Source organism: Osmerus eperlanus, chromosome 25 (genome assembly GCF_963692335.1).
Source record: "Osmerus eperlanus chromosome 25, fOsmEpe2.1, whole genome shotgun sequence".
Taxonomy (NCBI): domain Eukaryota; kingdom Metazoa; phylum Chordata; class Actinopteri; order Osmeriformes; family Osmeridae; genus Osmerus; species Osmerus eperlanus.
The window spans coordinates 8,596,182-8,610,404 of record NC_085042.1 but is presented as its reverse complement, the minus strand read 5'-3'; the positions used below and the strand labels follow the sequence as shown (position 1 = coordinate 8,610,404).

Sequence of the window (14,223 nt, the reverse complement as noted above, 5' to 3'; positions counted from 1 at the left end):
GATTCCTTAACTCTCATATTGACATCGTTTTCAACTACCCTACATGTATGTTCTACAACAGCCCAATAGAATTCCTGAAATTCAGTGGATTTAGATTTTGGTGTGCCACCCCAAGAATTTCATTTGCCCTACTGGCACCCCGAGTTCCGAAACCGAGAGAAGAGGGAAGGAGAAAAGGTGCCCTGACGAGCAACGAGAAGACACACAGACGAGAAGTCCCGCATCTTACAGTGCGTTCACACTGCAGCGGAGCGGGCGGCGCGTGGCGTCGGCTTCCAATTCATTTTCAATGAAACCAGGCGTTGACGCTCGCGTAGGGCATTGTGGGAAGGCGAGCGGAGCGGAGCGGAGCGTTGCAAGTTGGATTTTCTCAACTTTATGTAAATGAGGAGCGTGAAAACGCTAGCGTTGGCCAATCGGATTGGTTTCTTGTTTCTTGTAACGTAGCAACTGTTCGTCATGGTAAACATTTCTAGGTTTGACAATTTCAAGATGGAGGAGAAACTTTTCGTATGTGTCTGCACACCCAGTTCTGTTCAGAACAAAGTTACTAATGTGACGAGCCTGAATTTAAAGATTACATTAAACTAATAATGCATGGTGCATGGTTGCCGATGTCGTCATTGTTCCTAGTGTGTTTTTATAGCCTACTTTTAAATGTAGTCGTCACATTACGTGACTGTTCTGTGCCACTGCTAGCTCGCTACTGAGCCCAGCCTACAAACGACTGGTTGAGTGACCGGTGGCGTAACATGTATTCTACTGTAATCTTGCACTAGTAAAATCTTGCACTTACATAAATGTTGTGTAAAAGTGGTATTTTGATCGATATTGTGAGTACATGAACCCAAATCTGCACGCTTGGCCATGACTACAACAGTGACCTTAGAGAACTACAACTCTGTATTAACTTGTCTAACACGCCCCCGAGCGTGGTGTACTGTGGGAAGGCAAGCGATACAGAGCGTTAAAAAACGCTGCAGTGTGAACGCACTGTTACAGTGCGTTCACACTGCAGCGGAGCGGGCGGCGCGTGGCGTCGGCTTCCAATTCATTTTCAATGAAACCAGGCGTTGACGCTCGCGTAGGGCATTGTGGGAAGGCGAGCGGAGCGGAGCGGAGCGTTGCAAGTTGGATTTTCTCAACTTTATGTAAATGAGGAGCGTGAAAACGCTAGCGTTGGCCAATCGGATTGGTTTCTTGTTTCTTGTAACGTAGCAACTGTTCGTCATGGTAAACATTTCTAGGTTTGACAATTTCAAGATGGAGGAGAAACTTTTCGTATGTGTCTGCACACCCAGTTCTGTTCAGAACAAAGTTACTAATGTGACGAGCCTGAATTTAAAGATTACATTAAACTAATAATGCATGGTGCATGGTTGCCGATGTCGTCATTGTTCCTAGTGTGTTTTTATAGCCTACTTTTAAATGTAGTCGTCACATTACGTGACTGTTCTGTGCCACTGCTAGCTCGCTAGCCCAGCCTACAAACGACTGGTTGAGTGACCGGTGGCGTAACATGTATTCTACTGTAATCTTGCACTAGTAAAATCTTGCACTTACATAAATGTTGTGTAAAAGTGGTATTTTGATCGATATTGTGAGTACATTAACCCAAATCTGCACGCTTGGCCATGACTACAACAGTGACCTTAGAGAACTACAACTCTGTATTAACTTGTCTAACACGCCCCCGAGCGTGGTGTACTGTGGGAAGGCAAGCGATGCAGAGCGTTAAAAAACGCTGCAGTGTGAACGCACTGTTACAGTGCGTTCACACTGCAGCGGAGCGGGCGGCGCGCGGCGTCGGCTTCCAATTCATTTTCAATGAAACCAGGCGTTGACGCTCGCGTAGGGCATTGTGGGAAGGCGAGCGGAGCGGAGCGGAGCGTTGCAAGTTGGATTTTCTCAACTTTATGTAAATGAGGAGCGTGAAAACGCTAGCGTTGGCCAATCGGATTGGTTTCTTGTTTCTTGTAACGTAGCAACTGTTCGTCATGGTAAACATTTCTAGGTTTGACAATTTCAAGATGGAGGAGAAACTTTTCGTATGTGTCTGCACACCCAGTTCTGTTCAGAACAAAGTTACTAATGTGACGAGCCTGAATTTAAAGATTACATTAAACTAATAATGCATGGTGCATGGTTGCCGATGTCGTCATTGTTCCTAGTGTGTTTTTATAGCCTACTTTTAAATGTAGTCGTCACATTACGTGACTGTTCTGTGCCACTGCTAGCTCGCTAGCCCAGCCTACAAACGACTGGTTGAGTGACCGGTGGCGTAACATGTATTCTACTGTAATCTTGCACTAGTAAAATCTTGCACTTACATAAATGTTGTGTAAAAGTGGTATTTTGATCGATATTGTGAGTACATTAACCCAAATCTGCACGCTTGGCCATGACTACAACAGTGACCTTAGAGAACTACAACTCTGTATTAACTTGTCTAACACGCCCCCGAGCGTGGTGTACTGTGGGAAGGCAAGCGATGCAGAGCGTTAAAAAACGCTGCAGTGTGAACGCACTGTAACAGTGCGTTCACACTGCAGCGGAGCGGGCGGCGCGCGGCGTCGGCTTCCAATTCATTTTCAATGAAACCAGGCGTTGACGCTCGCGTAGGGCATTGTGGGAAGGCGAGCGGAGCGGAGCGGAGCGTTGCAAGTTGGATTTTCTCAACTTTATGTAAATGAGGAGCGTGAAAACGCTAGCGTTGGCCAATCGGATTGGTTTCTTGTTTCTTGTAACGTAGCAACTGTTCGTCATGGTAAACATTTCTAGGTTTGACAATTTCAAGATGGAGGAGAAACTTTTCGTATGTGTCTGCACACCCAGTTCTGTTCAGAACAAAGTTACTAATGTGACGAGCCTGAATTTAAAGATTACATTAAACTAATAATGCATGGTGCATGGTTGCCGATGTCGTCATTGTTCCTAGTGTGTTTTTATAGCCTACTTTTAAATGTAGTCGTCACATTACGTGACTGTTCTGTGCCACTGCTAGCTCGCTAGCCCAGCCTACAAACGACTGGTTGAGTGACCGGTGGCGTAACATGTATTCTACTGTAATCTTGCACTAGTAAAATCTTGCACTTACATAAATGTTGTGTAAAAGTGGTATTTTGATCGATATTGTGAGTACATTAACCCAAATCTGCACGCTTGGCCATGACTACAACAGTGACCTTAGAGAACTACAACTCTGTATTAACTTGTCTAACACGCCCCCGAGCGTGGTGTACTGTGGGAAGGCAAGCGATGCAGAGCGTTAAAAAACGCTGCAGTGTGAACGCACTGTTAGATTTCAGATAGCGTTAAAGGGCAGACAAGATATGCACGAGGAAGTGAAAGCAAAAAAGTTCCAGTCTGCCTAGTGTTAGCATTACGACGGACAGATCAATTATTAAGAAACAAAGAGAGGAATGTTTCGCGGAAACTACACTTTGTGTTGGCACGCACAGGTGTTCCTAAGTGTCAGGGATCACCTGACAACACTCTAAAAAATGCTGGTGGACAGAATACACGTTGGGTTAAACTAACCCAGCAAGATGGGTTGACCATTTAACCCAGAATGTTGGGTTGATCATTCAACGCCTCAATGCCTAGCTAGCATTACCTGAACAAGCTGTATAGCAAAAAGAAGTAAGCACATACAACTATTTAAATGGAATCATAAACACGGAGAAAACATAACGTTGTTAGAAACTGTTTAAGGTTAGGTAAGTACTGTAGACTACCTTTTCCATTTGTATCATCATCCACTTTTGGCGCCTTCACGAACGAACAGCCGTTAGCTAGTCGTTAGCTAGACTAACTAGTACAGTACTTAGAGCTACAGTACGGTAAACAGTCAAAAAGCAGCTAGCTAGGTGCAAATAAAAACTCCTTAAAACAAATTGTTTGCAGTACAGTACGTTTATTTCGGTGGGGTTTTTCTGTATAGTTAAAATTTGCCTCGTTGGCTAGACTAGTAAATGTAGACTAAGTTAGCCGGTTGCAAACTGAGGTAACGGCTAACACCTAAGCTAGGACTCGGAGAATCTCACCATTCAGTTGCTGCAAGAAATTTGGCTACACCACCGGACTAGTATTTTTGCTGTCCCTAGTCTTGGTAGGTAGGCTACAACAGATATAACCCTTTAGTAAATGAGCAAAATATGTCCCTGCCGTTGTGCGTGGACCCTGCTGACTGTACAAAACTTAAGAGCCGTTGAGAAGACCGTTGACAAAGTTAAGTTTATGCTGCAGATAAACCAGCAGCTGGGTTAAAGTGAGTCAGGCGCTGGGTAAGGTACCAGGTGACGTAAGGGTAAAAGAGAGAAGGAGGACAATCTGCATTGTTTCAACTGTCGCCGAAAATGACCACTAACCCAGCGGCTGGGCTGCACAAAAACTATCCAGCACCATGGAAATAACCCAACAAAATGACCCAATAGGCTCAACCCAGCGTTTGGGTAGAAAAAATAACCCAGCATTTTTTAGAGTGAAGTTTGTGACATTTCATTTGTGATGTAAAAGCGTCACAATGTTCCAGCAAAAAAAAAAGATGTGCGTCTCTTTTGGCGCCTGCTCTAATCTGCCACAAATCCACACACATAAAAAAAGTTAGGAAAATACACAGCCAAAGATGAATGCGTTTTGTAATAACTTATTTTAATTTAAAAAGATTTCCCAAAGCCAGTTCATATTTAATTTATCTTCCTAACGATTCTCTTTTAAAAGGCTCTTCATGTTCCTATGATGAGAAGGAAACATGATTTCAGTGTAAAGCTGTCTCAACACACGTCCTTGCTTTTCTGGCTTTTGATTCTCTCTCTCCGTTCTGATTGGCTATTATTTAATCTGCGCTTCCGGGCGCACTGAGACAGCCCTAGACTGTAATATCAAGGGCACTGCGTGTATGCCGTAAGGAAGGCAAGACCACTGCGTTTACGATTTTATGATGGCTGGTTTGACGTGTATCCTGGTTCTCTTTATTACCCTTTGCCATGGTAAGTTCGTTTGCCCACGTAAGGCCAAGGCAAGGCCAAGTTAATATTGACAACGTTAAGGCTCGCTAATGGTTGTTTGATCTTGTTTTTTGGCTTAGGTGAAACTCACGTTGTTAATGGACCAGTCACAAGGAGGGACACTACACAGGCGTCTACGGTGAGTTTTATGTTAGTTTTGTTTCTTACGGTTATTTTGTTCACATTGACGTTTTTAATAGCATGCATGTAGCCTACTGTATACCAAGAAATATCTTCTCTTTCACTTTTCTAAAAAAAGCACCTACGTCGTTTCACTTCTGCTTCTTATTTTTTTATTTCATCAAATGTGTCTATGATATCACTGGATATTTATGGCTGTTGGCTACTGGTATATAATAATTGTATCCCTGTGCATGGCTTGAAGAAAAAAAAAATCTTCATAACTTTATTTTCTAGTCAAACATCTGTACGGACTGCATCCAGATCGTAGAGCTGTTTAAAGACATGCTCACGCATGAAGACATTCAGGTAAGCTTTCCCTCGCATTCAACTACGGGCCACTTCAAACAACTTCACTTATATTCTATACCTTAGGGGCTATTGCATCTACTGGCTGTTGTAGCTGTGGGAGCCCATTGTGATGGCGGTGATGTGAGATTGTGTACTAAATGGGGGAGTCAGTTGGCTGAGCGGTGAGGGAATCGGGCTAGTAATCCGAAGGTTGCCAGTTCGATTCCCGGTCATGCCAACTGACGTTGTGTCCTTGGGAAAGACACTTCACCCTACTTGCCTCGTGGAAATGTCCCTGTACTTACTGTAAGTCGCTCTGGATAAGAGCGTCTGCTAAATGTAAATGGCACTTCTTTTAAATTCCCTTGATAATAGATTATCTCGAGATAAATAGATTCAAACTTAAACAGTCACAGTCTTGTATGTCCTCAGAAAGAGAAGTGAAAATGGGTGACAAATCTTCTTCCTATTTTTGTCATTGCACCTTACATCTTCATCCACCAGCCTTTAGCCATCTGTCACTGTTCCTGTAGGACTACATCTACGCAACTTTGAGCTGTCTGTTTAACTTCGAGCTACATTTACATTTAGTCATTTAGCAGACGCTCTAATCCAGAGCGATTTACAGTAAGTACAGGGACATTCTCCCTGAGTCAAGTAGGGTGAAGTGCCTTGCCCAAGGACACAATGTCGTTTCGCACAGCCGGGAATCGAACCAGTAACCTTCAGATTACTAGCCTGACTCCCTAACCGCTCAGCCATCTGACCCATAGAGCTGTCTATGTACCTGTTCTTGTAGGACTATATCTACATAACTTTGAGCTTTCTGTGTACCTGTTCCTGTAGGAGTACCTCTACGGAACTTTGGACATCTTCTGCATACGTCTACCAGGGAGTCAGAAAATAGCGAATTGTGAATCCCTGCTGCAAGAGCAGCTTCCTAAAGTCTACAAGTACCTGACAACCCAAATGGTGAGAGTCAGAGGTTGTTGTCCACAAGCTGCGGCAGATTGTCTCTGTTCTGCGTCTAATCCACCCTGTCCCTTTATGCGGCTGTAGGTGTCGGGTGATGCTTGTATGGGCCTGGGGCTGTGTGCTCTTCAACCGATGACAGGAGGGTCAGTGATGCTTCCGGGCAAGGAGTCCAGTCTCGTGCCAGAGGCTAGCGCCAGCCTGCAGGTAGGAGGCCGACCACCACACGACATAAGCAGACGACATAAGCAGACAACATAATCAGACGACATAAGCACAAGACATAAGCACACGACACAAGCACACAACATAAGCAGCGGGCTGTTTGTTAACTCACAGAAAGACTTGCTACTCCCCGAAGTGTCAAAACTTTTATCCTCTCGACAGTTTTCTGGCAACGTTTCAGGCTGGTTGTCAAGGCTGTGGGCTTCTGTGAAGCCCTTGGCGACACGGCTTGTGAAAAGGGCTGTACAAATAAAGTTTTGATTTGACATTAGGTGCAGATCGGCCCCCAGTGCACCTTCTGTGTCCTGCTCATTAAGAAGCTGGAGAACATGCTACCAAAAGAGAAGACTGAGGTGACTCCATCTTACACAGATAACATTTACTGAACACCATCTCAGACACTGTTTTCTACTAAGACTTGCCCCCCCCACCCCTCCCCTCTTCGCCCCTCTTCCCCCCTTCTCGCTTGGCTGTTTTGGCACTTGCAGGATACCGTAGTCCAGTTGATGGGGGAGGTGTGTAATCTCCTACCCGCTAGCTTCAAAGACCAGTGCGATAGCTTTGTCGACAAGTACGGCAAGAAACTGGTAGACTTCCTGTTGTCGTCCGCCGCCCCACACTCCATCTGCGTCCTGCTGCACCTGTGCCTGATCAAGGAGGCCCCTGTCCCAGGTGATTAGAGGAGTAGAGGGGGCAAGTAGGGGATGCAGAGGGGGCAAGTAGGGGATGTGAAAGTTTCCGTGGCCATCGATTAGGCCTGAACGATTTAGGAAAATAAGATAATTGCGATTCATTTGACTTATATTGCGATTTAATATGCGATTATTATATGATGTATTATTAATAAATATATATATATATACTACTGATCTCCAGTCAGCAACATAACACACAAAGTTCAGAAAACAGAGAACATGCCGCCTGTACCGCTTTAAAAATATTTTGGTAAATCAAAGCTAAACGTAGGCTAATAACATGTGCGTTGTACTTTATTAAGGAGTAGCGTCACAAATATGTGATCGTTCGATTGCACGAGTAACAGTAAAGCAGTTTGCAGACTAAGGATCAACTTTAAACAAACTTACTGAGGGGCATCATATCTTGGGTGATGAACGCTTTTACTGCTTGAGTAATTTCGTACGTGAATATGGAGTTAGGCTTTGAAACATCATTTGACACACGGTGTTCGGCATTTTAGCTATGCATCGTACAGGGCTGCCAACTCTCACGCATTGGCCGTGAGACACATGGCCGTGAGTCATTTAGCAGCTTTGCAGCAACATTTTGGTTGGCTCCACCAAATCTCACTGCAAGGTTTATGGAAAAGTTGGCAGCCCTGATCGTACAAGGCTTTGTGGTGTTTATTTAAGGGCCGAATTAGGTTGGTGCAGAGCTATATGGCTCTGGGTTGGTGGTGTTGCCCCGTGAGGTACAGTAGCAACGTTAGCCAGGCAGGTTTTGCAAATTACTTGACACTGTGGAGCATCTTTTTTAAAGGCAAAATATTCCCACACAACTGACATACTGTGCCTCTTTGACACTAAAGTGTCTGTAGTGTCAGGTTCTGTCAAGCCTGAGGCCATCGTACAGGTCAAGGTAAAGAGTAGCGTGCAAAGTTGGTCCTTTGTCTGCAAACTGTTTTACACTCGCCTGTCACGTGATCAAAGTAAAATCGCAGCCTTTGCGGTTACAAAATCTCGTTTTGTCACATCGCAAATGCAATTGCATTTAGTCATTTAGCAGACGGTCTTATACATAGCGACTTACAGTAAGTACAGGGACATTCCCCCGAGGCAAGTAGGGTGAAGTGCCTTGCCCAAGTACAGAATGTCATTTTGGCACAGATGGGAATCGAACTGACAACCTTCTGATTAATAGCCCGATTCCCTAACCGCTCAGCCATCTAACCCCCGATTCAAACTTCTGACCCTGATACACACCTCACTTCCTGTTCCAGAGATGCCGATGCCCTCTGACTGCGAGTCCTGCCGCACTCTGGCTGCGCTGGGACGGCTGCGCCTGGGCGTCAACGCCTCGGCAAGCCACACCTCCTCCTTCCTGCGGTCCGTCTGTCTGCAGCACCCTGGAGCCATCCCCAAGGTCTGCCCCCGCAACACGCATACCTTTCTTCATTCCTGGTGCCTTGTCCACCGTGCAATGACAACGCCCCTGACACAATGACTTTGAAGATTGATGTGTCGTTGTTCCTTTGTCGGTGCTCTGTACAGTGTGAGCTTTTCACTCGGCTGCACTGGTCCAAACTGCAGAAGGTTCTGGGAAGCCAGAAGAACGAGTGTCAGGTAATCTGACGTGTGCCAAACCTACACCCACCTGCAAATCACAACCTGTTGTGATTTACCTGCGTTCCTCACGCCCCTGTGTGGTTATTTGTGTCATCTTCACTCTCCCTTCGTTTCCAGATCTAAAAACGAGAAACACACATCACAACCTGTTGTGATTTGCCACAATGCTCACAGTGAAAAATACTGCTGGTTCACCTGGCATGGCCATGTAGTCTAACCATATTCAGACCACTTGCTGTTCCTGTGTTGTAGAGGATGGATCTGTGTGAGTCTGTGGGGCCGGAGAGGCCCTTGGGAGAAGAGGCCTGTTCCTGGGGTCCCAGGTATCGCTGCAGAGACATGAAGACAGCTGAGCAGTGTGGCGTGAGTACAACTCTACAGGAGTTAATAACGATCAACTTCACGAAAAAACTTTTCGTAATTAATTTTGTTTTTCTTCTCAACCCAACCAGAGTGTAACATTCTGCCAGACATTCATCTGGAAGTGAATGGAAAACCAAACCGTGACATGTCGAAGCTGTTCGATTTTTTTATGTTGCGGTTGACTTTTTATGAAATTAAATGCGCTATTGTCTTATGCTCTTCCTTTTGCAGTAGAAACTGTAATCAATTATGCACTGATGTTTGTGTTGCTGGCTTTTTATTTTCACTGATGTATTTTAACTGATTTTTTAAGCACATGCTATGCAATCAACATTAACCAGTATTATATACTATATCCTTCTAACTTTTAATGCTGTTCTCTTGAAAGATTTAAGACATTTCACGGTCCATATCTTTTCACCAAAATGTTTATTTCTTACAAAGCTATGCAACTATGCAACATGAGTCACTTGGACCTGATCATTGCTTGATACACCATTGAAAAATCAGTATTTCCGACATCACAATGTCCACTTCAAGCCACTAGAGGGTGTTTGGACTCCAGCATCCCAGGCAGAATGCTGTCAACTTTTAAACAAATTGGCACTTGAAAAACACCTGGAGAAAAGTCCTGTCAGGACCCTGTTGCGTGGTGAGTTGAGTGGTCACGAATGATGATGAGTCAAGTCACTGTACGACCCTCCCCACCCACAGGTGACTGGTGTGACATACACATTTATTTTCAAAAACCAATAACAAAACCTCAAAGCTCATCAACTAGTTACACATGAATATACTTTTAAAGCATGTTTATTTGACCATTTCAAGTTACATTTAAAAAGTAGAGTGACAATCAAATCCAAAAAGAAAAATACATGTTTACATGTTTCTTGGAATCACAAATAAAATGTTGTTGTCTTGGGACAGTCTTCTTGTGAGTTAATCTACAGCGTGTCTGCCTTCCCCCCCTTCCTCCCGCTCTTTACCTGCGTTCCTCACGCCCCTGTGTGGTTATTTGTGTCATCTTCACTCTCCCTTCGTTTCCAGATCTAAAAACGAGAAACACACATAATACAAGTAAGTAAATCATTCAGAAATGACTGAACTTCAGACCAGACTTGAACGGCAGAAGGGATATCAGCTCTGCACCTGAATGTAGGCCTCTGACAAGGTGATCATCTGGGGCAGGATGTCCGTCACTTGCAGATCCTGCATCTCGTACCACTTCCCAGTTCCCTGCAGAGGAACACGGAGAATCAGAAAATGTGCATCTTCAAGAGTCAAGATATTTATTGTCATGTGTACACTTAACTAAGTTACTCTATACAATGAAATTCTTATAGTGCAATGTCCTCCTTCCACATAATTACAATAAAAACACAAAAAAGAGAGAAAAATATATAAATATACAGTCAGAATAAAATAAGGCACATAAATGAAGTTTTTCCAGTCATAAAAAAATAAAATAAATAAGTCAATGCAACTCAGACGCTTACGTGATGCAGGACATGTATTCTGTAGGCTCCCTCGGTCGGCTTCCCATCATGCACCACGTTGGCCACCAGGTCGTAAGTGGTGTGCTTCTCTGTGACCTGGGCCTCCTCAGTCAGGTACTCACGAAGGTCCACGTTGCTATGGAGACGGCAGGTGCAGAGGGCCGATCAGACAAAACCACACTAGTGTTTAAGGGGGGGGGGGGATACGGTCGATGAGAGACGTGCAAAATCCCCTTACGTGATGGGAAAGTTGACGATGGTGGGGTTCTTCTCCACAAAGAAGTTGTTCTTGGTGAATCTCTTGATGCAGAAGATGAGGTAGGGAGGCAGTTTGGTCAGCTGGAATTTTTTGAGGAAATTTTCCTTGTAGGTTTTATACTCCTACAAGCAGGGGGGGGGGGAGAAACATAATCATGTCACAAGGTGGGTCAACCCTTCCCTCCAAATACGATGCTTTGCACTGTGAAGAGCCATGTTTCTTCAACTGCCCTGTACGTGTGTGTAGGTGTGTGTGGTACATGTGTGTCTGTGGGGTACGTGGGTGTGTGTGTGTGTGTGTATGTGGTACGTGTGTGTGTGTCACATTGTGAGATGAATAAACGTCTCTTCTAAAAAATAAAAAACAAGACAGAGTTTCTGCAGGTTAATTGTACCTTCTCCGTGTTGCCGTTGAACTTGCCCAGGATGTTGAAGAGGGGGACCTGAGGGATGATCAGCTGCTCCTTCTCATCCTTGTAGAGGGGAGCCGTGGGCAGGTCAAGTGTCAGGTACAGGAAGGTAGACTCGGACATCTCCTCCTGGTACTCCTCCTTCAGCAAGAGGGCTTCCTTCTCCTCCGGCGGCTGGACACAAGACACCAGTTAGCATCTGTGCTGACCGACTGTGGTCTGGTTGGTGTGTGTAAGCTGTGGTCACATCACACATTAGCAGGCTTACTCACCAAATCAGGGTGGGGAAGCTTCTTGGAGAAGATTCGCATGGAGCCTTGAAACACTTTGGTGATGCTCGCTTCAATGACAGTGAGATGGAGGCAAAGGAGGGGAGGAGGAAGGACAGATGTTCATTAGTTCCAGACAGGTTCCATAGTCAGAAGGAAAACAAATGAGTCCATCTCCCAGCGAGACTCACAGGGCTTCTTCTTGGTCCCTCCCAGAGCTCCATGGAGAGCATTCAGGAACCAGGACAGGAAGTCCACCGAATCTCCTGCAGGATACAGAGAAGTACCGGGAACATTTAGGGCCAGGGAGGGGCATTCCGGAAAAGGCACATTCTAGAACAGGCAAATTCCGGAACAGGCCCATGCAGGAACATTCCGGAACAGGGATAAATTCCGGAACATTCGACACGACTGCAGCCTCGTCTGTCAGGTGACAGCTGGTGCTCTCACCTTGCTTGGTGATCTGGAAGTTCTTCTTGCTGCAGAGCACCACAGCCTGCAGCATCTCGTGGGGCGACACGTGGGCCTTGAAGTTCCGCGGGTTCCACAGCTTGCGCATCAACTCCCCAAACCTCTGCACCAGCAGGAACATGATGTCACCGGGCGGCCGGCGGATATCGCGGTAGTTCTCCTCTTCCAGGAAGTAGTTACGCAGCGGCGGCACGTTGGACAGGGCCTGGTGCGTTGAAGAGAACAAGTATTACAGCGGTACTATTAATGAGCCTGGTGGTTAGGACGGGTGTCATACAATTTATGTTTCCCGTCATTTTAAGATCTCAACCTCTGCCATACTGCAGTCTAGGCTTTCTGCCATACTTCAATTCAGAGCCCTTTAAGGATATCATGGTGTACGACAGACATACCTGCAGCACCACGTTGGCATAGTCATTGGCTTTGATGTTGTTGAGCCCCACGATGCCAGGCAGGTAGGTTGTGCCGTCGTAGGCTCTGTACAGCTTGCCCTGCTTGTCCAATCCAGAGATGTGTTGTTTGGTGAAAGTGGGCTTCAGCACATACTGAAATCACAAGGCAAACCATGTCAGATCAAAAGGCACCTGCCAGGTAACACCAGCAGCTCTCAAATGATCGTTATTTATTTCCTTACTAATGCAACTATGTAAACTGTTGCTCCCTGATAAAACACCAATTAGCCACTTGACTGCATTGAATGCTTCTGTAACCACAAGCAGAAAACTAGACTAGAACACTCAAACGCTCACCGTGATGTCTTCCAACGACGAGTCGATGATTTCGTAGTTATCAGGCAGGCAGTAGAACTTCAGTGTGTGCAGGTTGAGGAATACGTGGTGCGTGAACTGCACACTGTGCGTGTAGGCGTGAGACTTCAAACCTCTCCCTGAGAGAGACACGTACAAGCGATGAGTCTAAACATGTCGTAATTTGGTTGCTATTCACTTGATCTTCTCAAAACCTGCTAAACTGCAGTAGTCAACATGAGGTAGCCTACCTTGGAAGTATTTACCACAGATGAGGCAAGCATACACGTTGATGTGTGAGAGAGAGATGGAGCACAACTTTTCAAAGTCGAAGTCCAACACGCTCCTGGAGAGAGAAGTTTATGATGGATAGATCAGTTAGAAAATAGAAACATGTTCTCCCATGATGAACATAAGGCTGCACAGAACTAACAAGTTAACGCCACTGTGAGATGAAGGCTAACATTAGCTACCTGTTTATTGTGTCAAGGTATGGACAGTGGCGGCTTCTTCGATCTTCTGAGTCATTAGAGCGGCCAAGTTTGGATGGCACTGTAAAACAAATCTCCACGTTATTTAGCACTTATGTAATAGAACACATACATTAGCTCTAGCTTGCTGCACAAGCCATGTGAGTTTAATGCTTAAATAAGCTATTAAGCGACCACTAATTTCCACATTTACAATAATTAATTTCACTAACTTATGTTAACGTTAATATCTACTGGTGCAAGTTCCACTAAAACAATTGGAAACAGTGTTCAGCTAGCTAAGTTTAGTCGGTCCGTGGTAAACGTAGCTAGCACGTATTAGCCTAGCTAGCTTTGGAAGCTACATTTCACTAGCATAACAAAGTGTAGTATCTAGTTAGCTACCATCGTCGTCATCGTCGTCTTCAAAGTCAGCTTCCCGTTCTCTCTTTACAGAAACCATTGTGCAATATTATTAAAGATATATAAGTTATGAAAACAATTGAGTCAAGCTAGCAGTCTAGCCAACTAGGACGTTCACAAATAGCATAAACGTGTAGCCAATACCCTAAACACCGTGCACCTACTAGTTCCCGGTCATATCTGGGCCAACCAAACCCAACCCCAACGTTTACTAGAGGCCACTACGTAAGGTTCAATCTAGCAATCTTCATCATCAACCCATTTCGTGCTAATTTACGTCTACCAACTTGTATATATATAATATATAAAAAACTAATTGATCAGATGATGATGACTG

The 14,223-nt window shown here is 44.9% G+C and overlaps 2 protein-coding genes and 1 long non-coding RNA gene across 3 annotated transcripts; 1 reads left to right on the top strand and 2 right to left on the bottom strand.

Moving 5' to 3' along the window:
• Positions 1-4,859: 4,859 nt before the first annotated feature.
• On the top strand, positions 4,860-10,265 carry sftpbb (surfactant protein Bb). The gene is made up of 11 exons (XM_062451904.1): positions 4,860-4,991; positions 5,090-5,148; positions 5,427-5,498; positions 6,327-6,452; positions 6,540-6,659; positions 6,950-7,030; positions 7,166-7,349; positions 8,635-8,777; positions 8,906-8,977; positions 9,233-9,343; positions 9,433-10,265. Exons 1-11 carry the CDS (start codon positions 4,940-4,942, stop codon positions 9,466-9,468), a joined length of 1,056 nt encoding a protein of 351 aa, XP_062307888.1. The 5' UTR covers positions 4,860-4,939; the 3' UTR covers positions 9,469-10,265.
• On the bottom strand, positions 5,714-7,099 carry LOC134012218 (uncharacterized). The gene is made up of 3 exons (XR_009928536.1): positions 6,790-7,099; positions 6,268-6,653; positions 5,714-6,048 (listed from the first exon to the last, which is right to left on the bottom strand). It is a non-coding gene; the product is annotated as an uncharacterized LOC134012218 (long non-coding RNA).
• Positions 9,526-14,215, bottom strand: usp39 (ubiquitin specific peptidase 39). Its single transcript, XM_062451866.1, has 13 exons — positions 13,869-14,215; positions 13,467-13,545; positions 13,245-13,339; positions 12,997-13,133; positions 12,640-12,792; positions 12,227-12,452; positions 11,968-12,042; positions 11,780-11,847; positions 11,493-11,681; positions 11,078-11,220; positions 10,840-10,975; positions 10,493-10,579; positions 9,526-10,392 (listed from the first exon to the last, which is right to left on the bottom strand). Exons 1-13 carry the CDS (start codon positions 13,924-13,926, stop codon positions 10,339-10,341), a joined length of 1,500 nt encoding a protein of 499 aa, XP_062307850.1. The 5' UTR covers positions 13,927-14,215; the 3' UTR covers positions 9,526-10,338.
• Positions 14,216-14,223: the final 8 nt, after the last annotated feature.

Excerpts from the sequence above, each read along its gene's own strand:
- usp39 (XM_062451866.1), bottom strand. The coding sequence starts at position 13,926 with ATGGTTTCTGTAAAGAGAGAACGGGAAGCTGACTTTGAAGACGACGAT. Across the intron at positions 12,043-12,226 it reads CTTCCAGATCACCAAGCAAG|GAGATTCGGTGGACTTCCTG; the intron begins GTGAGAGCACCA and ends TGTATCCTGCAG. Across the intron at positions 10,580-10,839 it reads GAATACATGTCCTGCATCAC|GGAACTGGGAAGTGGTACGA; the intron begins GTAAGCGTCTGA and ends GTTCCTCTGCAG.
- sftpbb (XM_062451904.1), top strand. The coding sequence starts at position 4,940 with ATGATGGCTGGTTTGACGTGTATCCTGGTTCTCTTTATTACCCTTTGC. Across the intron at positions 5,149-5,426 it reads ACACTACACAGGCGTCTACG|TCAAACATCTGTACGGACTG; the intron begins GTGAGTTTTATG and ends TTTATTTTCTAG. Across the intron at positions 6,660-6,949 it reads AGGCTAGCGCCAGCCTGCAG|GTGCAGATCGGCCCCCAGTG; the intron begins GTAGGAGGCCGA and ends ATTTGACATTAG.